Raw genomic sequence first — 26762 nt, 5'->3', positions numbered from 1 at the left:
CTGCGCAGACATGAAAAACAGCAGAAAATCATCATCAATCTAACTGTCTTTCTGTGTTGCATTATTAAAACACAGCCTGCAATGAGTTTGAGTCGGTTAGTGTTCATCTTCTCCCCCCACAGAGATCACAGTGGAACATTCCAGCACTGCTCACTTCCTGTCAGCAGCTCACTTTCCCTCTGAATCACCAGGCCTTTAAAATGTTAAACATTTGACTTTCAACACTTAGTTTAATCATTTTGTGGTTCTTTTTTAGTTGCCTTAGTCATATATATATATATACACACGTGTCTGTGTGTTTATATGGTTTTATTCGTTTATTTTAGTATTCGCTTATGTATTTTTAACACTTTAAATGTTTAAATTGTACGATTTTCTTTAATAATTTTTTGTTTAGTGTTCTGTCCATATAGTTTTATCTACATTTTCATTATTTTAGCTAATCATTTTACTAAATAAACACAATTAGTGGACAAAAAAATACTTTTTTGGGAAAAAAAAATTCAGTTTTGCAGTTTCGGTTTCAGGTAAATATAATAACTGTGTCTTAAATTTTAAACTGAAGTATCCAATACAACACCATATCCCCCAGCATAGGAAATGTCCAGGAATAAACTGTAGTTCTGTTCGTCAACAGCAGGAAGTTGCCATTGGACATGAGCGTAAGTGACTGTAAGGAAGGGAGGCACTGGTCAAGATGACACTTCCTTTCACTGTCGACTGAACGTTCATTTTTAGATATGGCCTTTGTCTCGGAGCCTTGGACAGAGGCCATACAAATATAAACCTCATCGAACGCTGCAGCTTTCTGACGTGCATTACGTCCTGTAGAACTGTGTCTGCTGATTGAGACTCTGCCGTGATATAGATCTGCAATTTGAAAAAGTCTGACACAAGCAGAAAACAATCTGCAAGCGGTGTCACAGATGGCCCTTTTCAGCTCATTGATTATAGGCAGCTTCATTGATTATAATAGGGGCCATTAAGGTTTGATGCAAAGCAATGTAACCATTTGGAGTTTTGCGTAACTATAGGTTGTTTAACAGTTTTGAACATGTAGAACTGATGAGCATCTGTATATTGTTTTGTTATAAGAGTAATTGGAAATTGGCAGCGCACATGCAATAGCAAAATAAGATTTCGTAAGGTAGCTGGACTTTGTCTAGCTGGACTCAAATATGATGATTTATATAGATATTTAAAGGTGCAGTATGCAGGTTTGACACCCAGTAGTTGAATGAATGAATTAATGAATGAATGAATGAATGAATGGATGAATGAATGGATGAATGGATGAATGAATGAATGAATGAATGAATGAATGAATGAATGAATGAATGAATGAATGAATGAATGAATGAATGAAATATGCTCTTTCCATCAAGGCAACCCGGGGTGCTGAAATATAATTGACTAAACTGACATGGGTGGATTAAAAGAACCAGAAGACGTTCCAGTGTGGAAAGCACATATTCAAAGTAGGATATCTGACTTTTGCATTATTTTTTAGATAAATATGAATGTTCACTTGGCATGTTTCTTAAATATCTGCAAACATATTATGGTATTTTTATGGTTTAGAAGAGTCAAAAACTTTAAGTTTACTGCACCTTTAAGTGTGGTCTACTTGTCATTTTTTTTGACAAATTATCAATACTGAATAGTAATTCACTGTGTTGACCAATAAAAAAAAACTGCTAGTTTGATAGTGCTAATAGTATGTAGTGGAGAAGCATGGTGGCTATATGGGTAGCACAATCACCTCACAGCAAGAAGGTTTGGCCCCGGCTGGGTCAGTTGCCATTTCTGTGTGGAGTTTGCATGTTCTCTCCGTGTTCACGTGGGTTTCCTATGGGTGCTCCGGTTTCCCCCACAAGTCCAAAAACATGTGCCACAGGTGAATTGGGTTAGCTAAAATTGACCGTAGTGTATGTTTGTGAATGAGTGTGTATGGATGTTTCCCAGTGATGGGTTGCAGCTGGAAGGGTATCCGCTGTGTAAAACATATGCTGGATAAGTTGGTGGTTTATTCCGCTGTGCTGACCCCAGATTAATAAAGGGACCAAGTCAAAAAGTAAATGAATGAATGAATGAATGAATGAATGATAGTTTGTAGTGTTTGATAGTGTTGTCTGTGTGATTTTTGCTAATGTAAATGCATCTTTCTTTCTTTCTTTCTTTCTTCCTTCCTTTAGCAATTCTGTGACCTTTGAAATTAGTCTAAAAATAATATGTAGGATATGAAACCCAAAGTATCAGTAAATAAGAGTAAAACAGGAAACAAAATTAGCAACTGTGGTATAAAATGACTATTTATAAAAAACAAAATCACATTTTGGGATATTAATTCACAACAGAGAAAACTTGACTTATTTATGAAATAATCAATGAATTTGTTTAAATATGTATTTACTTGAGCATTTATACATTTATTTATAGCCAAAATTCATTTATATCGTTTTGCTAGCTTTTTTGTCATATTATAGGTGAGAAACAGAACTGATTTATTTTTCTTCTAAATGCATTCGTATTTATTTGGTTGCCAAATATCAACAGAATAATACAAGTTTCTTACACAAGACAAAGTATTACAGTCCAGTCAAATATTCATTCAATCATTCATTTTCCTTCGAATTTAGTCCCATTATTCACCAAGGGTCGCCACAGCGGAATGAACCACCAACTTATTTAGCACATGTTTTAGACAGCAGATGCCTTTCAAGCTGCAACCCAGTACTGGGAAACATCCATACACACTCATTCACACACATACACTACGGTCTAGTTTATCCAATTCACCTATTACGCATGTCTTTGAACTGTGGGGGAAACCAGAGCATCATGCAAACTCCACACAGAAAGTCCAGCTGGGACTCAAAGCAACCTTCTTGCTGTAAGCTGACAGTGTGCTACAGCGTCACCCTAGTCAAATATGCTTGATGTAAAACTATGTGTCATGTATTTGTATCTATTTATGTGAGCTCATTGTGAGATATGAATTCTTTTTGTGTGATATAATGTTGTCTAACACCTATTAATAAATAAATCATATAATCTGAATCTGTAATAATGCAACATATGCACAATTCTTGTAAAATTTTCATGGAAAAACATCCAGACTATATTGGGATACAAAGACAACTAACAGCCCTGTGTTACTGTATGGTGTGTGTGTGTGTATGTGTGTGTTGGCCCAGGAAAACAATAAATTGCGTTTTGAGTCTGGAATCCATTATAAAGACAGTGGTTTGACAATAGAAATGATGCAGAACTTGCCTTTCTGTACGAGTCTTCTATTGTGGGGTCATACTTCTCCACAAAGATCCCTTGGACAAATTGAACAGTCTGCAGAGCGAGAGAAAGGAGGAAGAGAAGGAAAAACAAAGAGAAAAAGACATCTCCATTAAACGCCACGATACTCAAACACTAGCATGTTGACACAGCATAAAAACACTTTCACTTCCAGTGGCTGATGGGGGATTTCCATTTCAAAGACTCCTAAGGTTTGGCGTCTGCTTATATGACAAACAAGTGCTGCGGATCATTGTTTTCTTCATCCTGAAAACCAAGTAGGTGCTCATATAAAAAGGGCTATAGGTGATATAACAGAATAGCCACTTCATGGAAACAGACCAGGAGTGAAACCTACACTCGCTGGTCAGGGGAACAGAAAGCATTGCGATGTTGCCGGGAAACCGGTTACCAAGCAATTAACTGGCTATTTAAATATAGAACGATTTATAGCCGATATCCAGAGGTTGAAAGTAAATCGCATTCGGCTGACAATCCATTGGGTTGAAACAAAAGCAGAGTTTAGCCTTCAATGAAAATATGTAGTAATTTACTCACTCCCAGCCCAATCAAGATGTCAGTGACAGTAAGTAATGTGTATTTATATGGCGCATTTATTGTGTATGGCCACACACCCAAAGCGTTTCACAATCATGAGAGGGGGGTCAGTAGCACATTAAGGGACATTCTACCAGAAACGTACATTTTCACTTAAAAAAATTGTGACAGGGCCTGAATTGTAAGCTTGTCTTCCTCAAATCATACAAAAACAAGCGTAAAACCATACAATTCAATGATAGAACCGATCCTTGATCACTGTCTGCTTCTCCATCATATCACTTCCTTCGAGTCATTGCCTTAAAGGTGTATTGCACGCATTTTATGTTAAACCTAATGCAAATGTGACAGGTCAGACCGAAACATGGGGACAATTGTAAATGTTTTTGTATTATATATATGTAGCATTTATTTGTGGAATTTATTTATGATTTCATAGTTTAAAATCAATTGATGTGAACGATAACAACTTAAAACTTTAATATTTGTGAATTTTTTTCCCTAAATAACAATTTTTAGCATAACAAAACTATTAAAGCTGTAGGTTCAATTGGGCTGAGGACAAGGACAATGACAGAGTTAACATCTGAGAACCAAATGAATGACAGATTTCTTTACAGAACAACTCACAGAAATCAACCATCAGTCCATTTTATAAATGTTTTGGGATAAAATACTTTTTATTCACTGTATTTATTTATTTATTCATTCAGGGACAGATAATGTACATTTTAAATGCTACTATAATGTACGCTTAAAATGCTAAATTCAAATCAAATACCACATGACATGTCTAAAACAGAATTTTACACATTTTTCATCATATTATTGTTTTTTTTAAGTGAAAGAGAAATTCACTGAAACATCACAATAACAGTTGAGAAATGATTAATCTAGTATTGGTGTTTGCTAAATACTTTGTACAAATTCATGAGAGAAGAACAATGACTTGCCTCAATGTCTTCCAGAGTTTCCCGCCAAAGAAAGTGACATCACTGAGCAAGTCACATGCTTTTTCTTTCAGTGCTTTAAAGATTGCTATGCCTTTTTATAACCAATGTTGTTGACAAAACATATGGGCAGACAAAAAAATTAATTACTGAACTTACAAGTAATAATAATAAAAAAAAAACAAAAACAGATGTTCAATGTAAAGTTTTATTTAACTTAGTACAGTAATCATAAAAAAGATGAAAATTAGAATGGTTCAGGAATTGTAAAATTAGGTATAGTGGAGGTCTTTAAGTTTAAGTTTCAAAATAAAATTCACACAAAGCATTATTTTTAGAGATAACATTCATACAGTTTCATAAAAACAGTTGTTTAAAAAAATAAATAACCTAAGTTTGTAACTTGAGATATAAAATGTACCCGCAATTCCAGAATCCCCCATAAGCACATGCTTCTATTAAAGTATATTAAGGGCCAATCCCAAATCTACCCCTTAACACTTCCCCTTATGTGAACACGCAAAACGAGGGGTAGGGGTGTCCCAGTTCTCTATAGCTTGAAGGCGTAGGGCTAAGGGGAGGAGCTAGATGGCTCTTGAAACTGAGATTTTTCAGGACCACACTCGAAACCAAGGGGTAAGAAAATTTCCCAGAATACACCAGCTGTAATGACAGCATGGCTGTACATGGAAGTCAGGAGATGCATAAATTAGTATTTTTTTGACATTATTACGAATTTTTACAACAAACAAGCAGATGTTTTCATACATTCATAACAGCGTTCGGGTTTTACTGCCATGCGTTTTAAAAAAATGATTTAAACTCCCCGTTAAATTTCAGAATCTATAGCATACTTTCACATCTGTGACTCGAATACCCTTTTCACAGTGTCTGGTTTAATGTTAATGTTGTTTTTGTGTGTTTATATAGATGTATATGGCCACGATGTAAAATGCACTGTACAGTTACCAGCTTATTGCCGCATTATATCATTATAACATGATATCGTTGCCTTCAGTGATTTCCTGAAGATAAATACCAAAAAAAAAAACACAACTGGAATAACTACAGCAGTCATTATCGTCGATCTCATATGAAGCAAGGGATTGCGATGACAAAACAGTATGATGACGTGTGCAGGTGTTGTAGTTGTAGTAAAATTTGAAGCCCTTTCCCATCACAATCTGTTTCAAGAGCTAAGGGGAAGGTGTAGAGGTAAAAAATAGAATTGGGATTGAGCCCAAGCATCAATAGCAATTTGTCATTTTTGAATGAACCGCCCCTTTAAAATCAATCATCTCTGCTGTGACCTCACAGGATGTGTAAAGTTATTGTACAATATGAAAATGATGTTGCCCACAGGTGCAGGGGCTCTAGTGTCCCCGTGGCTCTTTTCATCGTCCTCTTTGATTCGCACTTCACCCATGATTGATTCATTAATGAGAGCTCTATTTGGACAAGGATTCACACACGACAGAAACGCATTAAGATGCTGATCAACTGTGGGCGGAAGACAATGGCCTGATGGGAAGGAGAGGAGGAGACGGATAGAGAAAGAGGCAGGTGATGTCAGTCTCGTACAGGAGGCTTTGTCCTGGTGAACGCGAGAGCATTTGTTTACCTAATGCCTCCATGTGAAAAAGAGCATCAGCAAATCAAACAAGAGCCTTGATGACTGATGAATTTAGATTAGAGCCAGTGAGCTGTCAAATTATGGGCCGCTAATGTCATCTTGCGTAAAATCTGACAAGACGAGGCTGGTTAATCCAATAATTATAAAGGATTTTAAAAGGATAGTGCATCCGAAAGGCACGTTTGTGTAAAAGTATTAACAAAAATATTCTAAAATAGTTTATAAGCAATAATTCACATACAAGTCAAGTCAAGTAACTACAATAAGTCAAGTAAATCACAATTTAAATTCAAGAGTAAACAAATAACAATTGTTTATAATAATAATAATAATAATAATAATAATAATAATAATAATAATAATAATATCTAAAATATTTTCAGGGTTCATCCACATTTTTACTACTATAATTCCATGACTTTTCCAGAACTTTCAAGTACATTTTCATGACGTAATGATTCATGTAATGTCTACATATACTTGGTGAATAACAAGAAAAACAATGACGCTCGAATTTATTACAGCATATCATAGAACACGCAACAATTTATTTTGTTTAATTTTGTTTTTATATCTATGTAAAACTGATTTTGATAATGCTTACACAGCACTAATAATGTGAGAGTGTTTGGCCAAGAACAGAAAATAAGTAAAGACAGCTAACCTATATTCAAGTTAGGGCTGTACAATATCATTTCAGCATCAATATCGCAATGTGTGCATCTGCAATAGTCACACTGCAGGATATGCAATGTTGGATAATAGTTTAATATAGGGTTTAATCATAATGGAGTAAAAGTTTATCATCTGCATGCATTTTTAAAGAGATAGTTCACTCAAAAATGACTTACCATTTTCATTACACCCTTCACTTGTTTCAAACATTTATGGAGTTTTCTTTTTTTTTTTGAACACAAAAAGAATATAATTTAACAACTCGAATAGTATTGAAATAAGTGAAGTGTGAGTAAATAGTGAGTACATTTTAATCTTTGAGTAAACTGTCCCTTTAAGGCCTGTGACTATGTTAACATTTCAGTATTTCAAATTTTAAAACATCTGGCCACAAGAATCTTTTGTAACTTTAATAAAGATTAAATAATATACAATGAAGACTCTGCAGTGTTGATTATTCAATATCTGTACCTGAATGGTGAATACCTGAAAACTATAATTCACTTTTGTCTTTTCTATATTTTATTTATCTATGCTTGTCATTTATTTGTTATATATTATCCGAGATTCACTCCTCTACAAAATCCCCGCAATCAATCCAAATAAACCTGTTTAATCATCTGGTGAAATTGTATTCACATCGCAATATATATCACAGAAATACAGAAGGTAATGTCAGATTTCTCCAATATCGCTCAGCCCTAATTTAAGTATACAGATATTTGTTAAACTAATTTCCATGACTTTTCCAAAACTTTGTGGGTTTTTCTGTTTTTCCAAAACTATTCCAGGCCTGGAAAATGCCATGTCAAAATTCCATGACTTTTCCAGGTTTCCCATGACCTTATCAACTCTGTAGATTATAATAATAATCATAGGCAAACTAATTACTTAAATTACAAATATGGGATTGGAGATACTTTAAATTTCTAAATAAAAATTACTTTTCTTATTTTTTGGAAAAAGAAAAATATCAGGTTTGCAAAACTATATTTATAATGAATTCAAAGCATTAATTAAAATAAAATCTCTATACAATAATATTCTATTTACCTAAAATGATAAAATACAATTAATATTTGCGTAAAAACCAAAAATAAAACTGTTTTGCCTGATCTAGCAGAGATGTATGCAAGCACACAAGAGCGCGCTGCTTGGCCAGTTTTCTAATTGACTACAAAATTGCAAAGAATGTTTATTCCAAACCAAGCATTCACTTGAAGCATTCCAGCAGCAGTTATAAAACATCTCGCTCCCTCTCTATGCAGTGAAGCATGCTTAGTTTCTGTTACTGGCCGCTCACTACTCCTCCAGGCTGTATCCGGGTCTCAGAGCACCTGTGGGGGGACATTATTTTGCACGTGTGCCCGTTTTGTGCCCGGGCCAGCGGTGAGGATGCCCGAGGTGTATGCTGTGCCTCAGTGTCAGCTGCACATACGCTCGCTCTCAAGTTTTTATCCTGCAGCTCTGCTCCTCAACCTCTCTGCCTGCTTTAGTGTCTCTCTAAGGCTGTGTTTACACTAATGCATTTTGTTTTAACACGGTGTTCTGGAATGAAAATGTTTCTTGAACATACTGGAGTTTGCAATACATTTCTCAAAAGATCATCCACATTACACTACCAAAAACATGTGACAGTATCTAAAAGTAGCTACAAAATTACTGTTCGAAATGTTAGCCGATACACAGTAACACAGATACTAATGGTATATGTTATAATTGACTATCATTGAACTGCATTAAAAGAAAGAAATCCTTTAAATATTAACTGTGTTCAGAAACAATCAAGATAAGATTTGAAACTATTAAATCATTAAGAACGTGTCTAGTATAGCTTTCTAGCCTTTTAAATATCCAGTATTAATATAATAGACCACCTTTGCTTTGAGGGTTCAATGGTGATGGATCAGTTTTTTTTAACGTTGCACACTGCAGCCCTGATGATTGAAGTATATAGCATTACTTATTTTTCATTTATTCTGCCAATATTTACATCACTAATTATATTGCGAAATATCCAATATTCTGATTCTCAAATATTCATACAAACATGTATTTCATCGTTTAAATGCCTTCATATTATTTGATTTTGATGATGGGTGCTATCATATTAGCCTGGGCTGCAGTGGAGAGATTTGAGCTGCTGGTTTTACAACATGTTAATTCATCAATTTCTCCCAAAATACATGAAATGTAAGTGGTTGTTTAACTGGGAGAAGAACAGAACAAGCGTTCTAGTAACCTAAAGAGTATGTTATCGTTGCCATCTCCATAGACATCAGCACGTAACCTAAAGAGTATGCTATTGTTGCCACCTCCATAGACATCAGTGTGTATTTACACACCATAAACATTACTTTAAACCATAATTATGTAATGCTCGCACTTAATGTATGAGTATTTAAAGTCTGAAACATAAAATACACATTACAGTGGTCCCTCGCTATAATGCGATTCATCTTTCGGAGCTTCACCGATTTTTTTTGTGCAATTTGACATGCTTTTTTTCTACAGTGCAGAATCTTCTGCATCCTGATTGGTTGAAAACCATTGCCAATCAATCTTCCTTGCGCCATGTCTCCTGTACAGTACAGAATGCGTTCAGCTTGCCAAATTGACATAAATTTTTGAACGTTAGCAGTGTGACTCCAAAGTGTACTGCATGTCTGTATGTTTTCTCCCCACCATGTCAACAAAACGTTCTGCACCATGAAAAACACCTGCGGTAGCACCAAAAAGGCAGAGAAAGTTGCTAACCATCGCACAAAAAGTTGGACTTTGCTAAAGTCCAACATAAAAAGTTGCACATGCTAAAGGAAGATAAAAGTTACGTGGCTGTATGGCGCCATTACGGAATAAATAAATGAAGATTAAATTGTTTTGATCTTTGGTTTTATTCTATAATACTGGTCTTACTTTTTTTACAAAGGTCTGAACTTTGAGAGTGTTTAAACAAGAGAGAGAAGTGTGAAAATGTTAATGCCTGTCTGAGAAAAGTGTATAAAGTTTGAAGTGAGGGGTTTAACAACTTTAAAACATCTATAATAATTGTAAAAAAAAATAAAGCTGACTACTTCAGGTTATTTTTAGAACGTAACTCTAAAAATAATTTAGCAGATGATTATGTGACGCACTGAACGTTCTAATGACTGTACGCTCCAACAACGAGTCTAGTCTGATAACACTGGTGTGATCTGGTTAAAGGGTTAAACCTAAATATAAAGTTGTTTTCATAATGATTTAGCAAACCAATTGGTTTTCTGCAAACGTTTTTATGGAAACAAGGCTTGTACTTCACTTGTGCTCTAATATCGACATATAAGATTGTCATCTGACAGTGTGGTGCATTGTGCAACTTCAATTGTGCAGCCGAAGCTTTTCTAACGATGTAAATTTGTTTGTTTCTTTGATTGGAGGAGGAATTTATTTTGTGCATATGATCGAAATCTTAAAATGTTCCACTTTTTGTCTTGTAATTAAGAGTTAGACAAGTTTACTTTTAGTAGCCTATCACAAAAATAAAACATTGCTGTTTTTAAAATGAAAGAAAACCTGATTTCTATGGTCTCAGCCTCCTGCTTTCATCATATGACAGTGTACTTTACAAATCAGAGAAAAATACGCAATGATCCTGAAGAGCAAATCAGGCAATGAATGCAAGCAGCAAAGTATTAAAACTATGTGTTTGGTCTCAACTACAATGAAAAACAGAGTTTTCTAACTAAAACAGAGTCTGCAATGTTTTCAAAAGTCTCTGTTTCCAATTGTCAAAACCTGCGGTGTAGTGTGCATGCCCGGTTTAACCATAGTAAAAGCTGTGCATTTTGAAATTAAACTGCGCTAGTGTAAACGTAGCCTTATACACACACACACACACACACACACATTTTTTGGCTAGGTTTCTTACAGTAGCTCTAAAATACGGCCTACTGCTCACAAACACAGAGAGAGAGAGAGAGGGAGAGAGAGAGAGACAGTGGGCTAAAAATATTCCATATATGGAGAGAGAGATGTGGAAACAAGGCTTGTAAATTCAATGGAGGCCACTGATTACAATGTTCCAGCAAAGAGCAGTGAGTGTGTGTGAACGAGTGCTGTGTGTGCACGCACACATTGCTTTGCTCTCAGCGATTAGATCAAATGCACACAGGCACGTTCAGCATGCTGATATCCCAGCAGCCACTTCAAGTGAAAAAGCAACAAATACTGTGGAGATGATGGGTATCAAAGGATTAGTGAAAGGTCATGCTTTTATTAAAAAAGCTCCTCTAATTATTTGTTATACAGAAGTGAGGCAGAAATGGTTTGTTATTACATAAGTCTTTTGGGTTTTGGTGTTAAGACCTTGAAAATAAGAAAAAGAAAAGAAAAAAAAGGACATTGGTGATCTTTGGTAATGTTAAGCTGGAGAACAAAACCCTCCGTTACTTTTTGATCACCACAATTAATTTATGTTTTAATAAAAAAAATTAATTAAAATAAGTTATGTTTAGACAATAAGTATTTTAGGGGTTTTATACTAGTATATTCATATCCATAAATAATATATAATAGTTATAAAGGTTATAACACAATATTAGCAGTTATAATGTTTGAGAAAAGACCCAAAAACTTGTAAACAGCTTCTGAACGTCGTTGAGAGTATAATTTAAATAAAATGGTAAAATTTTGAGTTATTAACACAATTTAAAATAAAATGTTCTTATTCACTGTAAAAAATGTAAGCTTCCACACAATTCATTTATGTTTTCTCAACACAAATAGATTAAGTAAACTTAACAAGTTAACGTAACAAACTTTAGTGAAATGAACATAAAACAATTAAGTTGTCCCGAAAAAAAAAAATCTGAAGAATTGTGTTATTTTAGCTCATTAAGCAAAATAATTTTGAGTGTTGAATGCGGTTTAAATTTGAATTTAATTCAACTGATTCAAAGCTGTTTTTTCAGCATCATTAGTCTCACTGTTTTTTGTGATCAATTATTATTGGTACTAAATAATTAATAATGATTCATATAATTATTAATGTTGAAAAACAAAAAGACCTGCTCGCTGTGCTGTGCTCGCTCTGCCAATCAATCATCCATCCATCTCTCTGCACTCCCACCGACCACCTCAAACCAACTGACTGGTGAACTAAAAGGCCAGTAACTTGCGCCTGGATCCTCTAAACAAACAGTTCTAGTCAATGTTTGAGAAGGGCTTCAGTTGTTTCTGTTGCTGTAGTCAAGGGATGCAGCGCAAGCATGAAAACACAAACATATGTGTAACCTCTGAACCAGACCACAAATATCAAAGGCCATCACCTATGGTGACCAGGGATGAACGTATGACACTTTTTCTATATAGACACTAATACCTGACCTCAGCGTGGTTCCTACCCACTGCTCTTTGACCATGTAAGCTGAACCATACGGACCACAGCTGAGATAAATCACACTGCGGGCTGTGCAGTTCCATTGCAGTTCGTAACAGTTACCAAAAGTATTAAAGCAGTAAATATGCTATTTAAATGTCCATATATTAGGCAATGCATAATTTGTCAACATGTACTCTGATGTTTTTAAAGGTCCCATGAAATGAAAATGAAGTTATTTTAGATGTTAGTATCAGTATTGTTAGTTTTTAAGATATCTATAAGCCAGTGCGCAACAAATTCACATTTAGAAGATTTAAAACTGATATAAACATCTAAAGCTTGCAGTTCTTTCAACAAATCTCATTTGATGCACTTGAGCTTACCCATTCCCACTGGCAGAGCGATGATAAAACAAAAAGCTAGTGGCTGTTTTTTTTTTTAAAGGGAAAGAGCTACTCTATGTTCCACCCTTACTTTGTGAATTTTTTTATTCGATGTTTGACAATCCCATACGAAACCCAAAGCACAAAGGTGAATTAATGGTGACAAGAAAATTTATGTTTTATTTAATTAATTTTATTTATTAATATAATTATAAAATGTCAATATTATTATAGAATGTTTATTCATATTATTATAGATTATTTTTATTAATATTATTACTGCATTAAAAATGCAAGTGATAAAATCTTACATTTTTGTTTACTAGTATTATACTACTTCTTCTTATTATTATTATTATTAATATCCAAAAGTCAATACCTCTTATAAGATTGCATATATCAACCAAAATGACAGTAAAGACATGGTTATGTAAAACATTTTATAATTTTTTTAATTTATTGTTTTTTACATTTTGGTTCTTTCCAACGATTTACCAAAAACTATCCAGGTATAATTTTACATATGCAAAAAAAATAAATAAATAAAAAAAAAAAAATAACCAGCACAAATTCTTTATTTTACCATCATTATATATAATTTTGCTGCTCAGCCCTATCAATTAAGCCAGAGTTGTGAACGGCTTTTCAAACAAACTCAAACTCTTCAATACTTCAAAAAGACAGTAATTTGAACATATAATCTACAAAACAACTAGTGTATTCATTCCCGGAGGTCCCTTATTAGTCTTTTCTTCAGATTTGCAAGAGGCCACTTATAAAGTGGATGGCCATTGTTGCAGTTTACACCGCTCCATTACAGGACACCAATCTGACCCCTTCACTGTAACCATCTGATTTTATAGACCTGCCTCTTTCCTCCCATCTTCATGAAGCAGGACAGGAGCTTAATGTGAATGCATTTACAACACGATTAACTCTGCATGCCCATTTCGTCCAGACCCATCCATAGTGCTCCAATTAGAGTTAATGGACAATAAAAGTCTATGTGCTTTGCGCTAAAAGAGGTCTGCCCCGAGAGGGAAGAGGATGAAGGCGGGTGGTTCTCACACCCCGTGGCACACATACAGCCAATGGGGTCTTTGTTAGGCCCCGAGGTGAGTGGGTCGGGCCATTGTGGCTGCTCTCCAATGGGTGAGCCATTTGAGTTCACTAGGATGGAACAAACTAGGTCAAAGTGGTTTCAGCGGGACGTTGGGTATTACTAGCGTGCTAACGAGCTAAGGAAGCAAACAGTGACCTCGATGATAAGAGATGAGGAAACACTCTGTTTTTAAACATCAGAGCAAATTAATAGGGAGAACTAATAAACTTTCCAATGGTTTGTCGTTCTGACCCACTGAATTTTGATGAGAGATCTGCCAATGCGCTTTTGGATTCACAATGCCATACTGACATATTTTATGCTGACTGAATAGCAAATGCCAATGCACTGAAGCACAGTCATTTCGCTGTATCCGTGACTCAGCTATGTGATGTTTGAGTGGCTCGAAAAGGGCAGCGCAGCAGACCACATGCAGGCCAGTTTAGTTCTCACAACATCTACTGAGCTGACTGTGGACAGATGATCTCCAGAGACATTCACAGATACAGAAAACAGTTGTTCTGCAGTTAGATGATATATAGTTTTCCTTAATGTATGATGTCATTTCTTACAAAATCGATATTTCTTATTAAACGGATAAAGGGAAAATAAAGGGAAAGCCATATTCCTAAGGGTTGAGAGAATGTTGAAGGTTGTTTTCCAGTTCAAACCTAGGTTTTTTTTACTCTACTTTCTTATATCACAGCAAAAACAAGGTATTCTTCAGAATTATCATGTTTCATAGAACAGATGAGGTCATACAGGTTTGGACTGACATGACTGTGAACTAATGTTCACTCAATTTTTGATTGAACTCTTCTTTTGAATCTATCAACCAATGACAAACACAATATGACTGATGTCTGAATTTGGATCGACACAATATTAGATTGTTAGGATTTCGAAAATTATATTTGAAGATAGTCTCTCGTTTTCTTCTATCATCTTCTCCAACATGATTTTTGTCTCTGCAATAGGTTTTTTCACATGACGTCATTGATGACGCGCGAGGACAGGAAGTGATTCCTCTACATAGGAATATCTATCAGAACATCAAAATGTTTCTGATTATGTTGTTTAAATCGGCTAAATTAGGAATGCTGAACAGCTTTTATAGACTTACAAAAGTTTTTGCTCATAAAGAGGGGAAAGTTTAAGAAACTAGCTAAAAAAACAGAAGAAAAGGCGGCATATGATAAGCATTCATTTAATACATCCATGTGTAGAAACTTTTATTCTTGAACGCGATAATTCGTTTGACAGCACCAATAATTATTATTATATACAGGCCTATGTGTATTATATGTGAATGCGTTGTATAAAAATCAGACACAAACACCACACCACTTATACAAAATCCAGGAGAATACAAATAATGAACCCTGCCATGTAATCGCTGCAATGAAATCTCCATCTTTTTGTGCAATAATCCATGTCTTTACTGGCATTTTGGTAGATTAAACAACCGTAACGTCATGTGTATCCAGATGTGCAGCAGCGATGAATGTTTGTTGATGGTAAGTCGACCAACAAAAAAGAAATTCAACACTTGCAACAAAACTTAGACTGTCATTATTGTGGAGCACCTCATCCCCCTTACAAAATAAATAATAATATAGACCATGCGTCCATGCTTTTGTATGCTTTCGTCTGTTATTTCATGATGTCTGGGAGATATCCACATGAGGAAAAAACTACAGTAATTTATAATAAACATGTTTTTGAACCACATAGTAAAGTGTATAATGTGTACAACACTGTTACTGAATTGTTCAGAATACTGTCGCACAGTAAACTGATAAACTGTAATAAATACTGTAACGTTAGTGTAAACTGCAGTGCATGTGTATAATTACATGCTAGTGATGGTGTATAATTAGTGAAGAAAACTGAAGCCTATTGAATAACTCATTTATTACTACAGTTGTGTTGTACCACAGCAACAACATAACTATGACGGCAGTTTATTTCAAGTAATTATCAATGGTATGCTTCCAAACACTATAGTAACTACTATAGTATTATTTCATGTAATGTAATAGCTTATACAGTATCTACTGCCTCGATGACAGGCAATATATATTTTAGTTCAGTAGAAAACTCTGGCCTCTTCATGATATAAGGATCATGCCCAACATATGTGGTTATTTTCTTTTTATATCTCCTTTGAAATATGGTATTAATCGCAAAAATACAGACTTTCCCCTATGTCACCAGCACCACATGATTGCAAACAACCTATAGCAGCTACAAACAGCCTTATCATATATTTGTTTTTCCATTTTATGACATAATAGTTTTATTATTTAAAATGCAGTGGTACCATTAGGCATGTGATGATAACCAGTGTCAAGGTTTACAAAACGTCAAGGTTTTGTACTGTTATACCAGTTTTATATATATGTACAAGTAAGTTTTTTTTACGACTATTTTATTAACTTTTTTAGGGCAACAGTATCTTCAGCAGAAAAGGACCATCCACATCAAAAGCTAATGGTCAGCCCAAGATTCAGCAAACATTTTTACAAAATCTTCCAAGCATGCTGTAGACCGGAACAGTGCAGCGGCTTACTTTATATTTAAAGAAAAGACATCGAAAGATGCTCTTCCAACTTATAAAGAAATTTGTGTTTTTGAAACAAATGCGGCTAACAGAAGTCAGTGATTTATTTGTATTATTTAGCCTGACATGTTTACTGTTCCAAAATATTTTAAATGAGTCTTAAAATAAAATAAAATACTTGTGTTCAATGGTAAAAAAAGTTTTTTTTTTATCAAGATATTTAAAAACAGAGCAGTAATCACAATACCGTGATATTTTTATCCAAGGTTATCATTTACATTTACATTTACATTTAGCAGACGCTTTTATCCAAAGCAACTTACAAATGAGGACAAGGAAGCAATTTACACAACTATAAGAGCAGCAGTGAACAAGTGCTATAGACAAGTTTCAGGTGTGTAAAGTCTAAGAAGCAAAGCATTAGTAAAAAATTTTTTTTTTTTTTTTTTTTTTTTTTTTTTTTGGGAGAGAGAGAGAGAGAGAGAGAGAGAGAGAGAGAGAGAGAGAGAGGGGGCACAGTTAGTGATGTAGCCAGAGAGGCAGTTGCAGATTAGGAAGGAAAGTGGAGACTAAACAGTTGCGTTTTTAGTCGTTTCTTGAAGACAGCAAGTGAGTCTGCTGTTCTGATGTAGTTAGGTAGTTCATTCCACCAACTGGGCAGAATGAATGTGAGAGTTCGGGAAAGTGATTTCTTCCCTCTTTGGGATGGAACAACGAGGCGACGTTCATTCACAGAACGCAAGTTTCTGGAGGGCACATATATCTGCAGAAGTGAGAGCAGATACGAAGGAGCACAGCTAGAGGTCACTTTGTAAGCAAACATCAGAGCTTTGAATTTGATGCGGGCAGCAACTGGCAGCCAGTGCAAACGGGTGAGTAGCGGAGTGACATGTGCTCTTTGGGTTCATCAAAGACCACTCGTGCTGCTGCGTTCTGAAGCAGCTGAAGAGGTTTGATAGAACTAGCTGGTAGCCCGGCTAGCAGAGAGTTGCAATAGTCCAGTTTGGAGAGAACAAGAGCTTGAACAATGAGTTGAGCTGTATGTTCAGATAGGAAGGGTCGGACCTTTCTGATGTTGTAGAGTGCGAATCTGCAAGATCGAGCAGTTCTAGAAATGTGGTCAGAGAAGTTCAGTTGGTCATCAATTGTTACTCCAAGGCTTTTTACCATTTTGGATGCAGTGATGGTTGCTCCGTCCATCTGGATTGAAAAGTTATGGTGAAGAGTCGGGTTGGCAGAAACTTCAAGCATTTCCGTTTTCGTGAGGTTAAGCTGGAGATGATGATCTTTCATCCAGTGTGAAATGTCTGACAGGCAGGCTGAAATGCGAGCTGGAACCGAGGGATCGTCAGGGTGAAAAGAGAGGTATAGCTGGGTGTCATCAGGATAGCAGTGGTAGGAAAAACCATGTTTCTGAATGACTGTTCCTAAAGATGCCGTGTAGATAGAGAAGAGAAGTGGCCCAAGAACAGAGCCCTGAGGTACCCCAGTGTTTAGATGCTGTAGGTTGGACACCTCTCCCCTCCACGACACCCTGAATGACCTGTCCGAGAGGTAGGAACTGAACCATTGAATAACAGTGCCTGCGACGCCCAGTGACTCAAGTGTAGATAGCAGGATCTGGTGGTTTACAGTGTCAAAAGCAGCTGATAAATCCAGCAAGATGAGGACAGATCATACTGTTAGAATCTTATACCAGTACATACCCAAATGCCACCTACTTGTATTTTTTATTTTTTTCAAATAATCAGAAATGTAGTCCCAATATCACAATACTACATTTTAAAGAACTGTAGTTATCAATATACATTTGTGGTTATACAGCGGATATACAGTGACATGCTCAGATTGATTCACTTGAAACTTAAATGGTTGTTGACACGTTGGTACCACTTGTCCAACACAAATAGGCCTGTCATGATATGCTTTTTTCTTGTACGATATACTGCACCAAACTATATTGCAATAAACAATATTATTATTACTTTAAGACCATTTTAAGCCACTCATAATATAATGCCTGAATGGCATGAAATATAATATCATCACATGCATGCTCTTCCAAAGAACACATAATATATTTATATATTTCTTAAGAATATTTCATTTAATTATAGTCATTTTAACTACTTAATAATTAGGCATTGGGATCAGAATGTGAATATGCATATCCTAAATAAATAATAATAAATGTTAACAAAAAAATTGCAAGGTAAAAATTAACATAGGTTGCGATATCTGCTACCAGATCAATTTTCAGTTGTCAGGTATAGCCACATAAAAATATACTACAGTAATATATAGTAAATACTATAGTGTTTTTTAACCACACTGACACTGACACCTCCAATAAAGATATAGAGGTTGCACAATCAGCTAAAATGTGGCTAGAATTGGTTTTATGAATTGGTAATATATATTGCATCACCAAAAATTATTGAGGTCATGTCCATGTGTTGTACAATAAGTCGAAATGTTGATTATTGTGACAGGGCTAATAACAAATGACATAATGGATTAACCTTAGCAAGCACCACTTTTAAAAAAGAAAGAGCATAACAAGAGATAAAGGAAAGAGGCAGGGAAAGTTGTTGGCCACTTACCAGCGCAGACTTGCCAACACCTCCTGATCCGAGGACTACTAACTTGTATTCACGCATTGTGCAGTGTGTCCGTTAACTACCTGAGGATGAAACAAGAGGAGGAAAAAACAGTAAGTCTCAATTTCAGGATTAGCTAATCTCCTCAAAGACAGAATCTATCATTCCCAGTTCACTTTCTTTTAAACTTTTCATTGAAAGTTCAAGAAAAGTACATTGGAGCTAGTCAATCAAGCAACAAAGGAGATTTAGACCTGTGGTCGGCCCTCGAGTTCAGAGCTATCAGAGGGCCGTCAGCGTGAAATTGCCATAAAGCCGAGAATCTAATCTGAACTGCCCCCTCAAGACTCCTGCCCACTCATTAATTAGACTATTATGTAGAGTTTCCTTAAGACATCACAACTATGAGTCAACACCTCTTTGCATTTAGAACACCTCAAATAGTTTGTCAATCTGGCCACGAGGTGTTTGAGGTAGCCTAGCTGTGCATTCGTGCCATTTCCTTCTTTGCAGGAAGAGAGTGGAACAAGGGCGGCGTGGTGGGGTTGACAGAGATCTCAGATAAATGACACACACACAGACAGATAGAACAACTCCACACCCAGTCTCTTGGGTCTTTCTGGCTCTCTTACCCAGCAACAGCTGTCTCACGCAACTTGGAGTAATCAAGTTATTAAGAAAGTTTATGAATATATGGTGACTTGGGTCAAAAAGTTACATATGCAAAACCATTTACAATTGCATGTTCAATACTGAATGTGTTTATTGCAAAAACTGTATTGTGGTGGTTAACAAACCCAAGCAAGTCATTTGTTAGTTAAACCCAGCCAAATATGAACATGGTGACAATTACAAGATCAAAACTGAAACATTCAATGGAATCAGTGTGCTGGCATGTGTATGCACAGCCAATGGCAGATTGTAATATAATAGTTTTTTGTAAAAGATCCAATTTTTCTTATTAATTAGGGTTGTCACGATACCTGAATTCGATACTAATCGATACTGAAATCTAAAAACGTCCATTTCCCGAACATTTGAGTGCTGTTGAGCACACTCCTAAACATCGCTGTTTGCCATTGTGTTCACATGCTCAACAGAAATGACTGTGATTGGCCGTAAAGGTCATCAGTTCACCAAACTCACCACTGTTTACTGTGTGTGACAGAGATAGAGGGACACTGGAGCGTTTCAAAGTCACATTGATCAGCTGGTTTGTCTATAAGCTGACATACGAGCCATCCGCTGATGAATTGCAGCTTTAAAACACTCCACAATGGCAAATCAACAGTGTTTAAGAACGTGCTCAACAGCGGTCAAATGTTAGCGGAAAATTGATGTTTTAAAAATTTCAGTATCGATTTGTACCGAATTCCAGTATCGTGACAACCCTACTATACACCTATCATTCATTAAGAGATCAAAAAATAAATTCAGTAAAGTTAAAATAAAAATGATATCTCCGAAATCTTCATTTGTGTTACAAAAATGAACACTTATTTCAGTCTGTAGCTACATGATGACATCATTTTGATTTAGGGGTGAATTATCGCTTTGTGAAGTTTATTTATAAAATAATTTCGAGAAGATCACATGCTTAAGATTGATCATGGCTGGTCCTCCATTATCCAATTTATGATTCACCAATCAGACAATCCCTAAGCCTCTATAAATTACCTAAGTTCCATACCATAGTCATCTTTGTTTTGAAGAATGCCCCCCTTCCTCCCCTACTCCTCCTTCTTTCCTAGATGGGCGGCACTGTAGCCCACTGGTTAGCAAGAATGTCACTGGTTCTAGTCCTTACCAACCAGTTGACATTTCTATGCAGAGTTCACATGTTCTCCCCGTGCTCGCGTGGGTTTCCCCTGGGGTTAACGTGACGTGCTCCTACGTATACATGTGCTCCTAGTAAGTAGTTATATCTTCATAACAATCCCTAATTGCTCACTAGCTTCAAACAGCAGGGGAGTTCTCGAGATCTACCTGACCTCAAACTCCCCTCTCACCCTGCAAACGGGAGGGAGCCTGGGCCCGAGGATCTTATGAGCTCAGGGCTCTCTCCTGGGACAGCATGCCAAACATGCTTTCTAGTCAATCATCAGCTAAATGTGAACACTTGAAGAGAAAATTAGCTATACTATGAAACATTTCCAAACATCATGCACAAAGTCAAGTTTTCAGCTCACCTGACACCAAATAGACACCTTATTAGGAAGAAAAGGCTGTGATCGGCAGACAAACCTCATTACTTAACTAGTTAGTCACTGAATGAATAGTCGCCCACCTTTACTTAAGTCATAAACCAATACAAACATCTGTCCCTTTCATTTCCGTCATTCCACCCAGGCGTAAGACCACAGAGTAAGAGTGGAATGAGTTTGCAGGGGGAAAACAAGAGGCCCGTATCAGATCCAACACGCTGGGTTTTAGTGGGCATGACGGCTGAATTTGGAGCCAGACTGACTGTGCGGCTACGCTCAGATAGAAGAGATTACCACTTACTCACTTCTAATGCAATAGACACGAGGGTATCGGAGACTGAGAGCTGCCCCAGCTCACTGCGCTCCCTCTCCACAGCAGAGCAGTGCCAGCAGCTCTGTGCTAAAGAACAAATCCTCCGCTGTCATCTAATGCTCTGCTTTCCATTTACATTGGCAAAGTACAGAGGGAATGGTAGATGGAGCAGGAGGGAGAGAAGAATTGTGTGTGGAAAACATCAAATGAATGAGGGTGACAGAATAAGATTCTCTATCAAAATAGGAATACGGCGTGTAAATGGAAAACATCTTTTTTAAATGGACATATTTGAGCATGATAGTCAGTCAAGAATGTGTTAAGCACAGATGTGCACATAAGAAGGTAAACGTATCCTCAGAAGATCTAATTGTTCTACAAATGTTACATTTCAATTCAGTGAAGGTTATAAAAAAGGTCGCTTAAAACCAACATAACTAAGAAATGTTTTTGGTCATAAGACCATCTATTTGGAATCAAAATACACATTTCGAAAGGGAAAAGCCTGGTTATATCTTCACATATGCATTCCACATATGCTTTTGGTTGTCAATGAAGCCCTCAGGCACCAGGGATTTACAGGCTTACATCACAGAAGCAGGGGAATCTAGGGGAAGGAGACGTCGGTGGGAAATCATTGTGGATTGGTGATAGTGTGAGGATTTGAATGTGTTTGTGCGTGTCTGCAAAAGTACTAAATTTTATTACAAACCCACAATATTTTGATTTTAATAGAAGATGATACAGGCTTTCTTGAAGTTTATGTTCTTCAGTGTTGAACAACAAAGCTGAAGGAACTGAATCATTTAATGCAAGTCTTCAAAACCGGGTGGCCTACTCGAAATGAGTGCCAGTTTAGTAAGTGGCAGTAATTTGTCTTTACTTTCTGCCTACTTTATCAATGGTTAAAATACATTTTGCAACCCACTAGGGCTGGGGGATGAATCGAAAGAGGTTTTAATGCACATTTTGTCAGTAAAGTCGGTTCTAGCATAGGTCAGCATGTATGGAGCAGCATTTATTACAAAGATTTGCAGTATGCTGACAAGCTACACAAAAATCAAAAGCGTGCTTTGCAGGCAAGATTTGCATGATAATGGGAGGTGTGATAAATAGAATCGCGATTGTGATTTAATTTCAAGTGTGCAGTGCAACAACTTTCAAAGTCTATCCATGCACCAGTTATAATATACAGAACTTTTTTATTCACTCAACCTAAAGTTCTACGAACCTACTTTCTAACCTCTTTGCACTTTCTTTGAGTACATTGAAAAACAGCCATCTGCAAGGCAGTTTCCACCTAGTAGAAGAGCGAATTACTGCATAAAAATCACATAATAATAACAAATGCTTTATTCTGTGTGTTTTTATAATGTTGGAGAAGCAAGTTACTCCAAAATCTGCAAAACTCCATCGATCCGTACAGGTCAGGCAGCGCTCCAAATCCAAAAAAGTTTCTCTTGTGTATTAATTTATCACTTACAACGTCATTACCTTTCTTCCTGTCGTACCGATTGGTTATTCCAGTTCATATTGTGCAGTCCATTCCGCGACCATCACAAGTAATATCCTAATATCTTAATGTCTTAAAGGCCCTGTATCTAATTTTCACCAGAGTGTGTATTCATAACAAACAACAGCATATTTTGATGATGCCATGACTGAGTTTGGAATCATGGGAGTTGTCATCTTCAATACAATTCTTTTGGGACCACTGCAAAAATCATGTCAGCAGCATAGTTTTATCATACTAAATTTATTTTCAGGTTCTGTCATAATGCTGATCTGTGCAGTGTAATAAAATGCACAACATATTAAAGACATCTTAAACATCTTTGGTGTTTTCTTGGAGCTCAGGTGTGAGTTTCACAGACTTTCAGCAGAGTGTAAAAATCTTGATGGTTCTGTGGGTCTCGTCTTTCAAATTTGATCTTTAATTTGTATTTTCTATTGAATTAGAGTCAGGTGATTGGCTGGGCCATTCTAGAGCTTGATTTTCTATCTCTGAAAGCATTTGAGAGTTTCCTCGGCTGTGTTTTGGATCATTGTCTTGCTGAAATGTCCACTCTGGTTTCATCTTTATCATCCTGCTAATGTAGATGTTGGACTGAAGCAGCTAATATTAATTTACAATGACGAAGAGTAGAGAGTTGCTGAAGAACTACAGAGAGATTTCAGCTGCTGTCTGGGCTTTCACTACCTTTCTACACCTTCCTTTCATCATTTGTTCAATACTTTTTAAAAACTTAATTTAACCAATTAGATTTGTTTTCTTTGCATATTAGGATTTCTTTGGTTGTTATCAACATCCGACAAAAATTTAAAGTCAACGGCACCTTTAGAAATATTTTCTGAGAAAAATTGACACGTTCAATACTTATTTAGTCCGCTGTATATACTGGTCTGATTGTGAATATTTTAATGAAAAAAAAATTGTACATATTGTGACAAAGTAGGGTTCTGATACTAAGAGAAAACAAAAGCGTGTAAGCAGATTACTTAATGATCTGGCTTTATTTATATTTCATTAATAAGAGTTTCAGCTTGAGTAATAAATTGCAAAGCATCACTCAGGAAACACCGTGGCGATGCTGCATCAATGCATCAGGCATGCATTAAGGGCTGCTTTGTGGCTTTTGTCACAATGACTGTGGGACTTTGGGTGTGTGTACGAACAGCTTTCAATGGTCATACTGAAGCAAGAGTGAGTTACACATGACAGGGTGGATTATGACAGGAAACTTACATGATTTCTCACATCATCCCCCTTTAACACACCACGCCTCTGCTGGGCTATAAAGCCAAGCGATGACAAGTTCAGCTCAAAATACCTCAGAGTCGTCCAGCGCCGTGTACTCTGACTAACAAATGAATGACTTCAGTGACTAAGGAAGAGACGTGACCCAAACTCACCCTGACCTCTGACTGTCCCTTATCAAATGTGATTAGTTGTCAAAAGGATGTGGAGGAATCTGTTCTGATGGGAATCTCTACAAGAGTTATTTGCTCTCTTTTACACCTTACTGAACAGACCCAAGCCATCAGGGCTGTGAAGTGATGTTTCTCCTGCAACGCTTCACATCCAGTAATTAACCAAGAAAGATCCCATGACACTATGCAAGCGGATTTTCAGAGCAGATGTTTCAGATCTTCCTCTCAAGAATGACTAAGGTCTGGAGTTTCAATATGAGCCAATGAACTAGCTAAGCTTCTGACAACAAAATAGTCAAACTCTTTCACCACAGTTTTAGTTTAAATGTTAGAATTACAGTATTATATGTAGCATAGAGAGAGAGAGAGGGAGAGAGAGAGAGAGAGAGAGAGAGAGAGAGAGAGAGAGAGGAGAGAGAGGAGAGAGAGAGAGAGAGAGAGAGAGAGAGAGAGAGAGAGAGAGAGAGAGAGAGAGAGAGAGAGAGAGAGCATACATAGTGTGAGAAGCTCAAAGTTATATGGTTGTGTTTGTGTATGTGGTTTACCAGCATTGGTGTGTGACAAAAACATATATGTCTAAGATAATTGTGCCCACATGACAAACTCAAAGGAAAGTCTTAAATATGCAAAATATATTAATAATATTATTATGGGGACTAATTATAATATTAGTTATGGGGGGATGTTTAAATGTTTTTAGCATAAAACAATCAATGCAATTTAATTATACATTTTAATATGTTTTAGATTGTCATTATTCAAAACTTACAATGAATAATCTAATCTAACATTGCTACATTTTTAAATCTGAAAATGAAAAGTTTATTAATACACTATACATGCTGTCAGTCCTGATTAATTTTAATAGCATTAATTTATTTTAATATTTGAGGTTTTTTAATTAGGCTAAACGATGTACACTTTGGTTAGACATAAAACTGTAGTAATAATAATAATAATAATAATAATAATAATAATAATAACAATAATAACAATAATAACAATAACCTTATTATCAGTAATGAGTCTTTGTTTTAAAGGAACACTTTAGCCCAAAATAAAAATGTATGTATCTTCAGGCCTATTTTGAATGATTCGGATACATTACTACCACACCCATTATCTGACAAATGTTGTTTAAAAAAACAGCACAGAGCGATTGTTTTAATTCATAAAATCTCAATATACCATCAGGAACTACAGGTTTAATTCTATTTCCTATATTGGTTTGTCTTTTCTTTGTACTCTCTTAATGCTAGTAGCCTTCAACTTTCATTTTAGAAATTTCAGCCAGCACAAATTCGGCAAAAAATCTTCTTTATTGTTCTACTGAAAAAGAACAGTAGATCACCTAAATAACAAATGACCTAATGCTGAGTAAATGAACCTTACATTTTCATTTTCTAGTGAACTATCCCTTTAATAACTGAACCAAGTCATGGACTGATTCACCTCACAATGATTGGCTTCTGCCAGCTGCACTTTGCCTCCAAATTGTAAATTATTTCTCAGCTTCTGAACAAATCTCACCACCTGCTTCACTCCGCTGTCAATCCCACAAACCTCATTGCATGGAAAAAAAAAAATACCTCAGACACGCATAAGCCTGAAGAGCTTTAGAAAATAAAACACATCAAGGCCAGAGGATTACAATACCTTCCGACAGGTTAATTAATGACTAAAAGCCAATTCTCAGCCGCTTTCTTCTCCAGAATGTTTCAGTTTTTGACTTGACGGATACAGACTAATGATAACAGAAGGAGTTGCTTTCTAAAGCTTCAAAAAAAATAAAATAAAAAACAGTCACACATCATTTGGACAGCTGTCAATACAGTCAAAACCTGAGCAGCATCATGAGCAGGAGGAAAAGAGCTCTAAACATCGTTTCTGGTCTGGTTTTGGCAGTTGTGTTCTGCTTTCTAACTGTACTGGATGAGGAAGAGCAGCGCTTGTGCTAATGGCTGATCAGGCTGTATTTGCTCAGCCTCAGGTTTGTCCTCAGAAAAGGTCAAGAGTGTGTGAGAGACTCTACAGCGGTACACACACACAGTGAAAGAGATTCACTGCAGTGTGGATCGGAGACCCTTGAACGTGGTGTTGCTGAGCTCCGGAAAGCCTTTAAAAAGGGCTTAGAGTACATGTACAGCCTTCTGTGTAGACGCTTCATAAGAAAAGTGAAAAACTAATTCATGAAATCTGA

General features: G+C 36.2%; 1 protein-coding gene across 1 annotated transcript in view; it reads right to left on the bottom strand.

Moving 5' to 3' along the window:
• Window positions 1–26762, bottom strand: part of rap1b (RAP1B, member of RAS oncogene family) — a 91474-nt gene that overhangs the window by 23573 nt on the left and 41139 nt on the right. The window contains exons 2-3 of the mRNA XM_056455634.1: window positions 19118–19197; window positions 3277–3345 (exon numbers count right to left, since the gene is read on the bottom strand). Coding sequence (XP_056311609.1) covers window positions 3277–3345; window positions 19118–19174 — 126 coding nt within the window. The 5' untranslated portion in view covers window positions 19175–19197. The remainder of the gene's footprint in view (window positions 1–3276; window positions 3346–19117; window positions 19198–26762) is intronic.

This window comes from Danio aesculapii, chromosome 4, assembly GCF_903798145.1.
Source record: "Danio aesculapii chromosome 4, fDanAes4.1, whole genome shotgun sequence".
NCBI classification, from domain to species: domain Eukaryota; kingdom Metazoa; phylum Chordata; class Actinopteri; order Cypriniformes; family Danionidae; genus Danio; species Danio aesculapii.
This window is presented reverse-complemented; position numbering and strand designations above follow the sequence as displayed.